The sequence below is a fragment of the Dendrobates tinctorius genome, unplaced genomic scaffold, assembly GCF_039654945.1.
Source record: "Dendrobates tinctorius isolate UK_male_01 unplaced genomic scaffold, ASM3965494v1 ptg000174l, whole genome shotgun sequence".
Taxonomy (NCBI): Eukaryota; Metazoa; Chordata; class Amphibia; order Anura; family Dendrobatidae; genus Dendrobates; species Dendrobates tinctorius.
Window position 1 is genome coordinate 10,838,669 of NW_027361841.1, and position 15,180 is coordinate 10,853,848.

The following is a 15,180-nucleotide window of genomic DNA, read 5'->3' on the forward strand; positions in this document are numbered from 1 at the left end:
ATGTGCTGTGGCTGTAAACAGCCGTGAGACATACAGCCACAGTGACTTGAATATAGAATTATAGCATGCTGAAGATACTCTATCAGCATTCGAATAAGCTTGGATAACACCTTATCAGAGCACGCTCACTCATCACTAGACTGCATCAATACATAGACAGATTTGATCCAAATTAATGAAATTGTAGACCATTATTGCCCTTTGTAGGAGTGGTTCACCAACAAAGATCACTACATGAGCAAGGTTTATAATAGTCAGTGATGTCCCAAAGGATCACAAGGTAACCTCTAAGCAAGTGAAGGTCCACCATCAGAAGGACACTGAACAACAATGATGTGCATAGCAGGATTGTAAGGAAAAAGCCTCTGCTGTCCTTCTGCAGCTTGCTAAAGATTTTCTGGACAAGCCAGAAGGCTATTGGAAAAAAAATGTTTTTTGATGAATTAAATCAAAATAGAGTTTTTTTGGCTTAAATGAGAATCATTATCTTTGGAGAAAGAAAAATACTGCATTATAGCATAAAAACTTCATAAAATCAGTGAACCTCTTTTGCTGCATCTAGGCCAGGATGATTTGTTTTCATTGTTACAAAAATTCTCTTATCAGCAAATTCTTTAGTAATATATTGGGAGTAGGACATCTGTCCATGAGTGGATTCTCAAGAGAATGTGGATCAGGCAGCAAGATGACTTTAATTACACAAGTCATCTATCAAAGAATGGCTAAAGGAGAATAAAGCTAAAATTTTAGAATGACCAAGTCAAAGCCCTGTCATTAATCCTATAGAAACATTTTTGAAGGACCTAAAGTTAACAGTTTGTGTAAGAAAGCATACCAACATAATAGAGTTGTAGCTGTTTTGTAGATAGAAATAAGTTAAAATTCCTCTAAGCCAACGGGAAGGGCTAATTCAAAATTGCAGAAACATTTAGATGTAGTTATTGCTGCACAAGGGGGTTACACAGGTACTGAAAGCAATAGTTTACACACTATTGCCCATCACAGAAATGTAATAATGGATACATTTTTCCAATAAAAAATGAGATTGTCCAATATTTTTGGCTTGTTTGTTAAATTTGGTTTTCTTTATCTACTATTTCGTCTTGTTGGAAAATGTGAGGCAGTTTTAGGTCAAATTTATGCAAAAATATGGAAAATCCTGAACTGTTTGCAGGCTTTCAAGCACCGTTGTATGTTCTGTATGACCAAAAACAGGAAGAAAAAATATTTTAAAAAACTCAATTACCTTTACAAGATTTTCATGAATTGATCCCAGCCTAAAAAGTCAAATTATACCCAAAGAGATCAAACTGAGCTGTAGTGTAGGTGATCAAGGGAAATAAAATTCACATTGCACCAATAAATCGCTACTAAATGGTAGGACAGGCATGTATCCCAGTAGAAATACTAAACAAGTATATATGTATGTGTCTTGAAGATGAGCGGAATGATCCACGGAGGAATGAGTTTTAATTGAATTTTCTGAAATTCATGATTTCACACAAAACACTTTGAGATTCAATTTGCAGTTCGCAAAAAAAGAAAAACTTCCCTGACACCATTTCCCATGCTGCTTAAGCCTTCAGAGAGCAGGCTTATGTTTCTTTGTGTTGCTTATCCCTAGTGCCCTATAGCTATGACATCTAACGGATTATCAAATCTTGTACAGTGGTCAGTACCTGGGCCATCTGAAATCAACTGTTCGCATTGGAGCATAGTTTGTATTTTCCTTTTCCAGACACATTGTGTAAGTCAATCTCACCTGTAGAGTGTAAGTTTTTATGATCAGCAGAGTCCTTTCGCCCTCTCACTTTCTTGTAGCATGTAAGCCCTTAAGACTAGCTGGATCCTCGCTTACTCGCTTTCCTGTAGAGGAATAAGCCCTTATAGTCAGTGAGTTCTTCTTTTTCCTGCATAATGAAAGCTCTTACAATCAACATGGTTCTCTTTCTCTCTTGTAGAGTGTAATCTCTTATAGTCAGCAAGATTCTCTGCCTCTCTTTCCTCTCCCTCATATGTATTTTCCAAGGAATTAGAACCTTTTTAGTATTAAGATACAAGCAAATTAATTTTCCACAAATCAAATTTTGGGAACAAATTTGGTGAAGCCAGCGAATTTGAATTTTAAAAATTCTGTTCATCTCTAATATGTTTGAGTACTAGATTATTGTTGCACAAAATATATAGGCTCTCCATATACTGTATATAGAGAGCTTTTATATATGTGGCGCCCCTGAGGCTCAGTCGCCACAGAGGTACTGCACCTTCTCCTAAGGTGTGCTGCCCCACCATCCAGGTAAGTTGGGGACTCCTGACCATGCTCCAACACTCGCACCCCACACAATAGAGTAGTTCAGCAAAGCCACATTGTGGCTCCTTGCTTAGAGAGAAGCAGTGCACCTTTGGTGGTTCCCTGCTTGGAACACTAGACGTGCAGGGAGGTGGGTGGAGTTTAGACTAGATATAAAAGAACGTGACAGTTCCAGGATAGAGGTTCAGTTGGGTTCAGTCAGGTTGAGGAGGAGAGAGGAGGCCACTCGGAGAGGAGTGGGGATCCCTGGAAGAGGGATGGAGGAAGGAGTGCTGCAACTGCCTCAGTGACCTGAGCCAGCTGGCATGGGAAAGGAAAGGAGAAAGATGTTGAACTGAAGCCTGAGCTTCCATAGAAGGGAAAGACAAGTGCGGAACGTAGGAGTAAAAGGGAACACAGCGGACGTGGGTTAGAGGAAGAACCCTGCCTAGAAGTTCTAAGCGCAAGGCCGGGGCCCAGTCCCTGAGGTTGTATGGACACTAATGGTTCTGCAGCAGACACCGGTGGAGTAGTGGGCTGTAAATGCACTACTCCCATCTAAGACTTGGGGGCACAACAGCAACATGGATAGAGAGCCGGGACTTAGGAGTAGAGAGTCCCCGAAGCAGGCTACAGCTCTCTGCCATACAAGTAGAGTTCTTGGGAACATCTGTCAGGAGGAACTCCAGTGTAACTCAGTAGTAGGAGGTCTTCACACTAAAAGGTGCTATAAAGGAGATGTTCACAAAAGGCACATAAGTTGGTGGAGCATGGAAGGGAGCATTCCATCTTGCCTGGAGGATGACTGAGTCCCTGACCTGGAGGACACGGCACAGAAGCGGGCACTACAGACTGTGAGTAAAGCATTGGAACTACATGCCCTGGTGTCCTCCAATCCTTCCTGCGTCCGTCCGCCTAGCACTGCTACATCCCCTGCGCCAGACACTACACCATCTCAGTGTCTCCACATCTACACTGCCCTGGGACAACAGCCCTGCCTGTGGAGGGCTATAACACCATTGCTGCACCACACCATCTGTCCCGGAGGATCTGCATGCAGCGTCGGCTTAACACCTCCCTTGCCGAACACCACAGGTGGCGTCACAAACTATTCATCTAACTACATTCCACCATTCACATCTCCCTCTATTACTTGGGCGCCCAGGGCCACGGACCGGGTCACCACTGCTGTGACACATCCCGCTGATACCGGCCCGGTACCGAGTACCCCCACAGCCCTGGGAGGGTGTAATAATCAGTTCCCCAAACAAAGATTTGATTTATAAATAGCACAATTATTAGAAAATCAATGCTAAAGTATTTCCCTATTATACCTTAAATATATATCCTTCCTGACCACAACAGAGATTGGTATATTAAAAGGTAACTATCTGGCATCCCTGCTCAATGTCATCTTTTTCATATGTCACCCCATTGATCATCTCTATAATTTCTATTTGACTCCATTCAATAAAAAATTATACACAAATATTTACATCTTAACATAAAAAATTCTGAGAATCCACATATTACATCATGTAACATACCAATTATAAAAATATGAAAAGCAGTCCCTACAAAATTATACAATTTGTGTATTACAGTATGTCCCATCTCAAGGAGTTCAAACATATAAAACTTAGATGTTTGATATGGTGACTTAAGATAGATGACATCTAGTGGAGCTCTCATATCGTTGTCTCTTATGGTCAGGAAGGGTATACCTTCAATATATATGAGCAAAAATGTGTATTTTTAATTTCCTTATAAATGTGTTATTAAGTGTGTTATTTCTATGTCTCCAGGGAATTATTTTAGTGCAAAGGTGTGGTCTAGCCTGATATCCACAATCCTCAACACTGAAATTGTAACATCAAGGAGGAAAAGTTATGGAAATCGCAGGAGCAATAGACATGTTATATGTAGTGATGGGCAAACCCATGGATGGTTGGGTCTCGTGGGTTAGGCCACTCTGTCATCTGCATAACAGTGCGGCAAGCACAGGCTCTGATCTTACTGCCGGTACGAGAGCTGCAGTTCCTACAGATGACAGCGTGAGCAAGCAGCTGTGACCGTCGGTAAAAAGTTTACATCCGGTCACAGTCATCGGCTGATGAAAGGGTACTACCCCCATCAGTTTACACCTAGCTCATAGCCCAATGCCATGCAAACGCCTTCTTATAGTTTTGGTAGACATTGACTGACACCTTAGACTTTGTGAAGTACAATTTCACTAGCAGTGGAGAATAGATGACTACGTACCATTTTTCTAATGTAACGATCCATCCTTTTAAAATTTAATCTCTCTGCACCTCTTATTGTCATTTGTTTATGTAATTATTATCCCAACCACTGGGATAAGTAACATTGAACAGTATTGAAATCTCTGCCTATTTTTTCAGTGATAAATCTGACTTTTGTGGTTTCATGTTGGTAAACAAAATTTGCTTACAATCTGACATTTCTGATCCTCCCACATGTCACAGATTGGTGCTAGATGTTTCAAAAATTGATCATTTGCTCCTTGATTTGCCTAACTTTATGATTTGCTCCTCCTTGGGGTGTATATATGATTTATTTTTCTATAGTTTCTCTACTAGTCCCCATGTATGTCCTGTTATTTAGTTTATTGCTGTGATTTTCTGAATTTTATCAGCTAGGACAACCTATACCACATTCCTAAATTGATCTCTTTGGGTATGGTCTTGTTTAATGCTGGGTTCCATTGTAAATGCAATACATTTTTCATGCATTCATATTAACCCCTTAATGACCACCGATATGCCTTTTAATGGTATCAGTTAAGGGGCCTTATTCCTCAGTGCCGCTTTTTAACGTTGCTGAGAAATAAGGGTAAGGGTAAGCATCAGAAAACATGATTTGTTTCTTTTTTTACTGTACCCAGTATTGTGATCGCCATTATTCACTGAACAATGGCGATCTAAAAAAAAAGTCTGATTTCCCATTCATTTCTCTTTCCTCTGATATGATACCAGAGGAGAGAGAAATTGGGTGTCCCGAGCCCTCCCCAGTACGTCCGCCATCCCCAGACCCTCCTGCTCCATCCTGCAGCCCTCCACGACTTCTTCTTGTAAGTGCACCCACCACACGCAGTGCACACGCTGACATCTGCCGGCCGGTACCCGGCAACAATAAGAGACTTTTCCTATTGGTTCATTTTGATCACTGTGATACTTTACCCTTAGGTAAAATAATAAAATAAAAAATTGTATTTTTTTCATTCCTTGCAGTTAGAGTTAGGGTTGGTGTTAGGGTTAGGGGTAGGATTGGGGTTAGAGCTAGGGTTAGGGTTGGGCTGGGGTTAGGGTTGGGGCTAGGTTTAGAGTTGGGATTAGAGCTAGGGTTAGGGTTGGGGCTACGGTTAGGGTAGAGGCTTGAGTTAGGGTTAGAGCTAAGGTTAGGGATGGGGCTGCTAGGGTTGGGGTTGGGGCTAGGGTTAGTGTTGTATTGAGGTTAAGGTTGTGCTAGCGTTAGGGTTGGGGTTAGGGTAGTATTGGGGTTAGGGTGGTGTTGGGGTTATGGTTAGGGTTAGGCTTATGGTTGTGGTTAGGGTTAGGGTTGGGATTACTGTTAGGGTTGAGATTAGGGTTATAGGGGTGTGTTGGGTTAGCATTGGGGTTAGGGCTGTGTGAGGGTTGGAGTTAGAATTGGGGGGTTTCCACTGTTTAGGTACATCAGGGGGACTCCAAATGTGACATGGCACCCACAATTGATTCCAGCCAATTTTGCATTCAAAAAGTAAAATGGTGCTCCCTCCCTTCTGAGCCATGCCATGCACCCAATAGTGGCTTTCCTCCACATACTGGGGTATCGGCATATTCAAGAGAAACAGCACAACAAATTTTCTCCTGATACCTTTGTGAAAATAAAAAAGTTTGGGTCTAAAGTAAATTTTTTGTGAAAAATGCAAAATATTCATTTTTTTCTTTCCACATTGATTTAGTCCTCATGAAGCATCTGAAGGGTTAATAAACTTCTTGAATGTGGTTTTGAGCACCTTGAAGGGTGAAGTCTTTAGAATGGTCTCACTTTTGAGTATTTTCTGTGCTATTAACTCTCAAACTCACTTCTAATGTGAGGTAATCCCTAAAAAAAGGTTTTGTAAATTTTGTTGTAAAAATGAGAAATCGCTGGTCAAATTTTAACCCTTATAACATCCTAACAAAAAAATGTGGGAAATGTTATTTATTAACAATTTTGTGTGAGACAACTCTCTGATTTAAGGGCACAAAAGTTAAAAATTTGAAAATTTAAATATTTTCAAATTTTTGTCAAATTTCCGTTTTTTCATAAATAAACACAAATCATATCGAGAAGTTTTACCACTAACATGAAGTACAGTATGTCACAAAAAAAAAATCTCAGAATCAGTGGAATCTGTTGAAGCATTCCAGGGCTATAACCTCATAAAGTGACAGTGGTCAGATTTGTAAAAAATGGCTTGGTCATTAAGGTCAAAATTGGCTCTGTCCCTAAGGGGCTGAAGGTATTTTTTTTTTGCTTTCACCCTGTTTTTGCTTACTTGTGGCCCCCTAGTGCTTTATGTGGTTTTATCTTGAAGTAAGTTTTGGCTTTGTTACAAGATATTGTTACTAGTGATGAGTGAGCATGCTCGCCATTACTCGGTGCTTGCCTGAGCATTTCACTGCTCGTGATGCTCTGAGCTCGCCGAGTATTTCCAGGTTTGCTCAGCAGGTCCCTGCCCTGCATGTTTGGCACTCTTTAGAGAGCCAATGAACATGCAGGGATTGTCTGCCACACACTGTAATGCCGCAGCCATGTTGGTGTGGCATTACAGTGTTTGGCTGGCCGCACAGCGTCATTAGGTCTATATCAGACCTGGTGACACCATGCTCATCTCAGTCTGCTTCGGAATCTGTCAGTGTAGGGAGAGTTGCTGCTGAGCTAGGGAGAGATTTGTTTGCTTCATACTTAGTGTCAGTATACCATAAATAATACACATATCCTTCTCAACTAACAGTCCTTCTGAGGATTAATAAAGCTGCAGAGATATCAGTGCTAGTCAGGCAGGCAGTGTATGTGGCAGAATTCAATGCATATAGCAAGAAGGTCCATTCCAGTTCTGTCTGCAGCTACCTATTACAGATATTTCTAGACATAGCCCCAGGTATCAGGGGCCCATAATATTTTTTGGGGGATCTTAATCCTGATTATTTGCTTTAAAAGCAATCCAGAGAACACCATTTTTCTGCTCCATTTGCTTTTTGGCACTGCAGAATACAGCTAGATCCTTTCCATATTACAGCGCAAAAAATCCAGCTATTTTAAACTGGGGTTTGTCCGTCACAGCGATCATATATCGCTGCACTCAAAATTATGCCAATTCAGGCCTTCATTTACATTGTCTGCATTGTCTTACCCAAGTTATTGACACCAGTTTGCTGAAAAAAACTAGCTACCTACAAACCAGATGTTTTAAACTGGGGTTTGTATGTCACACGGATCACATATCAGTGCGCTCACAATTGTGCCATTTCAGGCCTCCATTTAAATTTTGTTGCAGTGTCTTAGCGAAGTTATTGACACCAATTTGCAGAAAAAAATAGTTACCTACAGGCCAGATATTTCAAACTGTGGTTTGTGCGCCACATGGATCACATATCAGTGTGCTCAAAAATTGTGCCATTTCAGGCCTCCATTTACATTTTTTTGCAGTGTCTTACCCAAGTTATTGAGCCCAGTTTGCTGAAAAAAAATAGTTACATACAAGACTGATATTTTAAACTGGGTTTGTCCATCACACGGAGCACATATAAGTTCGCTCCAAATTCAACCATTTGTAGTGAACGTGGAAAATATTGTCCTCCATTTAAAATGGGCAAGGTGCATGGCAAGGGACAGAGAACTGGACATGATGGTGATGGTGCATGCAGAGGCCGAGGCCATGGCTGTGGGCAAGCTGAAATTGTGGCCACAACAAACACCCACATCTTCTCGCCCGACCTTCCTGTCTCAATTACTAAGGGAATGAAACAGCACACCACTATTGACCCCATAGCAGTGTCAAAAGGTTGTTGGTTGGATATTGAATAATGCTTCCAGTCACTTTGTCACCACCACCCTGTCTTCCACACGGTCAAGTCTGAGTAGCCATGAGTCTGGAATGCATATTCCTCACCCTGATCCACTTTCCACCCACCATGCCGAGTGCCCGGAGACAACTGATCCCACACTTGGACACTCTGAAGAACTGTTCACTTTTCCATTTATAGATTTGGGCCTCTCGCCCTGTCCACTTGAAGTGGGGCAAGAGGTGATCACATGGAGCGATGCCCAAATATTTGAGCAGACACAGTCACATGAAGGTGACAATGGGAAAGTGTAACAAGAGGTGGACGATGATGAGACACAATTGCCGGAAAGTCAGAATGAGGACCAGGGTGCGGAAGTGTAAGACGAGGTGGTGGATGATATAGTAACTGACTCAAGCTCGCAAGAAGGCATGCAGAGTGAGGACAGCAGCACACAGGGGGAGGGAGGTGTAGAACCCAACAGGCAGGAAGAAGCAGTGTGGTGGTCGCAGACAGAAGGTGGGCAACCGTTCCCATAACATCAACATGACGGAAGTTGCCAGTCTAACTGTTAGGACTTTCCGAGTCTGGCTGCTTTGTAAAGACTCTGCCAATAACCCCAAAAAGGCCATTTGCACCACCTGTCAGGCCAGCATCAGAAGGGATAGCAAAACTACCAGCCTGACCACCAACAACATTATCAAGCACATGGCAGCAAAACACCCGACTTTGTGGGCTGAACCCCAGGGTCCAGGAACAGTGTCTGCAGGTGACACCACTGCTTCTTTCGCTGTTGTGCGTGCAAGCCAATTCCCTGTCTGTGGTGAATGCGAACATGCCTCCTGCCCTGCACCTGTCATTGTACACAATCAAATAGCACCATCAGTAAGCACATCCACATCCTTGTCCCTGTGCAGTGCTCACTTGCCCATACCCCAGTCCTTGGAACGCAAGCGCAAATATGCAGCCAACTCCTCACAGGCCACACTACTAAATTCACACATTTCGCGACTGCTTGCGCTCAAAATGTTGCCTTTTAGGCTCATGGAGATGGAAGATTTATGCAACCTGATGGCATTGGCCGTCCCTCGGTACTCGGTCCCCAGCAGCCACTATTTCTCCCAGAGTGCCGTCCCCACATTACACAAGCATGTGTCCCACATCATTAGCCGTGCCCTCACCAATGCAGTTACAGGGATATTCTACCTAACCACGGACACGTGGAGAAGTGCTTCTGGGCAGGGACGGTACATCTCACTGACGGCACACTGAGTTAACACACTGGAAGCCGGGACCCAGTTGGATTTTGGGATGGAACACATCCTCCCGATGCTGAGGATTGCGGGCCCTATGTCAATCAGGGTTGCCCCCAGAGTCTACAGATCCCGCACCTCATCCTCCTCCTCCTCTTCTTCAGCCTCCATCTCCAAAATGACCAAATCAGTCACAAACTGGAAGCACTGCAGCACTGCCTCAGCCAAGCAGCAACAGGCTTTGCTGAAGCTAATATACTTAGTTGACAAACCGCACAATGCTGAAGAGTTGTGGACAGCTCTGAAAGAGCAGTCAGATCTGTGGCTGACACCTTTGAACCTACAGACAGGCATGGTCGTGTGTGACAATGGCCGGAACCTGGTGGTGGCTCTGAGGCGAAGCGATCTCACACACATACCATGCCTGGCCCATGTGCTTAATCTCGTGGTTCAGTGGTTTCTCAAAACCTACCCGGAGCTGTCATATATGCTTTTCAAAGTATGCCACCTGTGTGCATATATTAGAAAGTCAGCTATAGCTTCTGCCACCCTTGCCATGTTTCAGCAGGTTTTGCAGCTTCCGACTCACCGACTAGAGTGATGTCTCCACGTGTTGGATCTCTACACTGCAGATGTTGGAAATGATTTGTGAGCAGAAGAGGGCAGTTGTTGACTACCAGCATCAACAAGGCCATCAGTATTCAGTTCAGACTCCACACATAAGACATCAGGAGTGGACATGGATGTCAGACATATGTACCATTCTTCAAAACTTTGATGGTGAGAGGCTATGATGCCATAATTAGCATCACTAACCCGCTTCTCTGTGTTCTGAAGCGCTCTCTGCTCACAATCAAAAAGGATGCATTGCAGGGAGAGCACGATGAAGCGGAGCAAGGAACCATTCAGTGTGATACACACAGCCCAGCCTCATCTCATGCCAACGTGGATTGGGTGACAATAAGGAAGAGGAGGAGGAGGAGGAGGAAGAATAGGAGCTAGTCTCATGCACTGTAGATGGAACTATCTGCACAACTGTCATATCGTCTGTTCAGCGTGGATTGCCTGAGGACAGGAAGGAGGAGGAGGAGAGCATCATCAGTCGTCCTCTTGGTGAGGACACATATGTATTGCCTGTTAGCAGTCTGGCATGCATGGCTGAGTTTATGTTACGCTGTCTTTCCCGTGACCCTCCCGTTCTTCAAATTTTGGGTGCCAGTCATTACCGGTTGGTGAAATTTCTAAACCCACGCTACAAGGAGAACTTTCTATCTCTTATTCCTGAGGTGGATAGGTCTACTAAAATGGGGCAGTACCAGGGGGCCCTTGTGGAATTATTAACAAATTCCTATCTGAAAATGCTGTCAGCAGAGGTCACAGTTCGTTGGACAACCAAGAAGTAAAGGCGAGAGAGGCACAACTCCAATTCAGCAGAGGCAGGGAAACACTGTTAATGTTCTGGGAGAGTCTTCTCACACCCTCCTATCGCACAGGCCCTGAGATGCGGAGTACTCTCATAAGTAGTGCAAAGTTTGGCAAGATGCTGAGGGAGTACCTTGCTGACTGTACCAATGTCCTCCGTTATTCCTCTGTGCCTTATAATTATTGGGTATCCAAGCTGTACACATGGCATGAACTGGCTTTCTACGCCTTGGAGCCTGGCCTGCCCTGTCGCTAGCATTTTTTCAGAGCGAGTTTTTAGTGCCGCTGGCAGAATTATAACTGATAAGCGCATTGGCCTGTCAACTGAAATTGCTGACAGGCTGACTATTATAAAAATGAACAAGGGCTGGATTGGGCCAGACTTCCCAACACCACCGAATCATAGCAGTGTAACATAAACTCAAATCCAGTGTCTTTTTTTGGGAGGTCTATTCCCATGCACCTCTTTACACCCACACATGGGTATAAGCTTCCTGATTTTAGCTATTTGCTTTTGTCCTCCTCCTTCTCCTCAGCCTAATCCTCCACCACTGTATCACCAGGGTGACACTGGTCAGTGATGCAACACCTACATAATTTTTTAAAGGGTGTTTATGATGCCTGTAAACATTTTTTTTTTTACACAGTATGTTCATGTATACCTTCCAGGGGTAAATGTTTGTCAGCCCATACACTTAATGCATGGGCATTACAAGTATAGGAGACCCGCTCCTTTCTAATGGGAAAAAATTTTTATGCGTCCCTCCTCCATGTCTCTTCCAAGGGGTATTGAGTTGCATCAGAATTTTTGGCAGCCCTTGCATTCACTGCATAGGCAAACAGTATGGGTGACCCATTTCCTAATAATGGGAACTGTAGGGGTTGTACTTGCTCAGGTGCGATGGGAGGAAAACAGGAGGCACGTTCCTTTAAAAGTTCACGTGGGTTTATTTCTTCATAAACCCCAGAAGCACAAATAGAAAATAAATAGCCTTTAGCTCAGCCAAAACAAAGTATAAATGTCCATAGCAGGGCTCTGCTCCTCCAGGCCTGTGGGCACACAGACTGGGATAATGTCCAGTACTTCAGGCTCAGTCTGGAGCCTCACACAGAGGAGGGAGGCCTTCTCCCTCCCAACATACAGACCATGTGCCAAACAGCAACCTCCATTATATAGGCTGTAACCACACCCAGATGTGAGGTATGTGGGTAGCCAGACCTGCCCATCTCTCATTGCTACCCGCAGCCCAGAAACAGGTGCAACAAACGAACCTGTTAATGCTTTCATGCACTAGAGAAACACTCCAGGCTACATCACAGAGACAAGCCATCTCTGTGACACATACCTCCCATTGACTATGCGACCCTTAGCCACACTGCAGAACATTGTTTTATGGGGTCTTCCTCTACATCTTTTCCAAGGGGTATTGGGGTGCATCCAAATTTTTGGCAGCCCTTGCATTCACTGCATAGGCAAACAGTATTGGAGACACACTTCCTAATAATGTGAAAATTGTTTTATGAGGCCCTCCTCCACATCTCTTCCAAGGGGTATTGGGGTGCGTCCAAATTTTTAGCAGCTCTTGCATTCACTGCATAGGCAAACAGTATGAGGGACCCACTTCCTAATAATGGGAACATTGTTTTCAGGAGGCCCTGTTGTATGTCTCTTCAAAGGGGTATTATGGTGCATCCAAATTTTGGGCCGGTCTTGCATTCACTGCATAGGGAAACAGTATGGGAGAACCACTTCCTAATAATGGAAACATTGTTTTCAGGAGGCTCTCCTGTTTGTCTATTCAAAGGAGTATTGGGGTGCATTTACATTTTGAGCAGGCTTTGCATTCACTGCATAGGCAAACAGTTTGGGAGACCCACTTCCTAATAATGGGAACATTGTTTTCAGGAGTCCCTGCTGTACGTATCTTCAATGGGGTATTATGGTGCATCCATATTTTGAGCAGGCCTTGCATTCACTGCATAGGCAAACAGTTTGGGAGACCCACTTCCTAATAATGGGAACATTGTTTTCAGGAGGCCCTCCTGTACGTCTCTTCAAAGGGGTATTATGGTGCATCCAAATTTTTGGCACCTCTTGCACTGCATTTGGGGCAGGGCAGGTCTTGCATTCACTTTGGGGCAAACATTAATAAGGTACCAAGTTCTTAATAATGGGAACATTGCTTTCAGGTGACCATCCTGTACGTCTCTTCAAAGGGGTATTGGGGTGTGTCCTAATTTTTGGCAGCCCTGCCAGTCACTGCATACGCAATAACAGTATAGGAGACCGACTGTTTAATAATGGAAACAACAAAGCATAGCCGGCTGATGGCTCTCTAAGAATAGTGAGGGCCGAATGCTGGCCCATTAAGAATAGTAAAGGCCGCCTGATGACCCTATAAAAATAGGTTTTGTGACTTTCAGAGTCCCTCCTTCATAAATAAAACAGGATGAGTCTGATGACGTGTCACACACCACATGGCCAAATAAGGTTTTAAAAAGCTAAAATGACATTTCCCAGTGAATGCATTTGTCTTGGTTGAAAGCAATGCTAAATTTCAAAATCACATCAAAAACGCTACCTTTGAACATAACCCAAAGTGTGGAGGTGCATTTTTTTTGGTTATTTACTGTGCCTTACATACAAGTCATTACCCTTGAAAGGATGTTCCTTAACATATTTCAGAGGAAAATCCATTTTGGTTTCCTTCTTGTATGTTTTATTGTGAGTCTGTAAAAGTGGCATAAAACTCTGACAACATTGTTCACAGCTGTGACATGGGAGTCAGAAATGCTTCCAGGGGACTTTCCCATGCTGTTCCCATGTCATTTGATCACTGATCCTATCGATTTTCATGATTTCTAGTCCTTCTGCAGACCACCGGGGGAGGGGAGGGTGTCACTGGAAAAATGCTCTAGTTTCCCATAGACTTACATTGGGCTCGTCCCGAGCAACAAACACCCGAGCATTTTAGTGCTCGCCCATCACTAATCGTTACACATTTTTCGTGTGTGTGATAAGTGGGACTTTAAGTTGGTATCTCAAGTTTATTAAGACTAACGCATTATTAATTATCTCATTTAATTCTGAAGAAGTGCAATTTATTAAGCCATAAAGCTGTGCCCGTACATGGAAAGCATTGCGTATTTTACTCTCTGGATAAGCTAAGTAACACTTTCTTGCTAAAAGTACAGTGTCTAAAGGCTTAAAAATATTGGAATATTTTTTTTTTCAGTAGGGAATATATGAGTTACTCATTTTAATAGATGACTTTGTTATTACTTACGCACCAATCAGGATGTGGTTTATGTTACCATAATCTGCCAGGATGCTGAGTAAAATAATAGATTACATAAACAACATTAATCTGCTTGTTATCAGCTATCCAGCCATTCACTCAACCACATTCAACACCCAGAAGGTAAAAGAAACTCAGTGGCAATAAAAGAATAGTGGGAGGGAAAAACTGGTTGTTTTACCTGGATCTTCACAGTAAATTACTTTATTTACTATATTATCAATGTCTGAAACAGATATGTAAATGTTCCTGTATAGTTCTAAACAACTAAATATTCTCATCTTACTGAGATTCATATTTTTATTATTCTCTAAAATTCCCTTTGTTTTGAAAGGCATATGGAAAGTGATGTTAAAAAAATAATGTCTTCTTTCTCCCAGATACATTGGCCAAGCTCAGAACAGCAAATTGATGACTGCTACAGAAAGGGAAGAGAAGAGGTAAATATTAGATACCAGCAGTGTGTTTCATTTTGGATTTATCCAAATCACATGTGTAGTAGGTATTGCAAATAAAAGGAGTGGTGCCACTCATAACAACACGTGAGACACAAGAGAGCAGAAGGGTGGTAGAACATATTGAACATATTGAAACTCAGCACTTTGTTTAAAACTTTTATTCAATTGTTTGTTTGCTAATAAGGACCTGTCATTTGCCAAATAAATATGCATCTTTTAATCTTGCCACTGTTCTCCTGAATCTTCCATTATTTTTTTTTTGCTCCTATACTTCTCCATTCCTGAGATATGTAATGATCTCTTAAAGGCCTAAAGTCAAAGATGACACCTTTTCTTTCTTTTCTATTTTAAGCAAAAAAAATTTATTTTTTACATGTTATAGATGAATATATATAGATATATGTA

General features: G+C 42.7%; 1 protein-coding gene across 4 annotated transcripts in view; it reads left to right on the top strand.

Moving 5' to 3' along the window:
• Positions 1 to 15,180, top strand: part of SEMA3E (semaphorin 3E) — a 379,235-nt gene that overhangs the window by 191,815 nt on the left and 172,240 nt on the right. For all 4 annotated transcript variants that reach the window (XM_073551307.1, XM_073551308.1, XM_073551306.1 and 1 more), the window contains exon 3: positions 14,698 to 14,757. In XM_073551307.1, the coding sequence (XP_073407408.1) occupies positions 14,698 to 14,757 (60 nt within the window). The remainder of the gene's footprint in view (positions 1 to 14,697; positions 14,758 to 15,180) is intronic.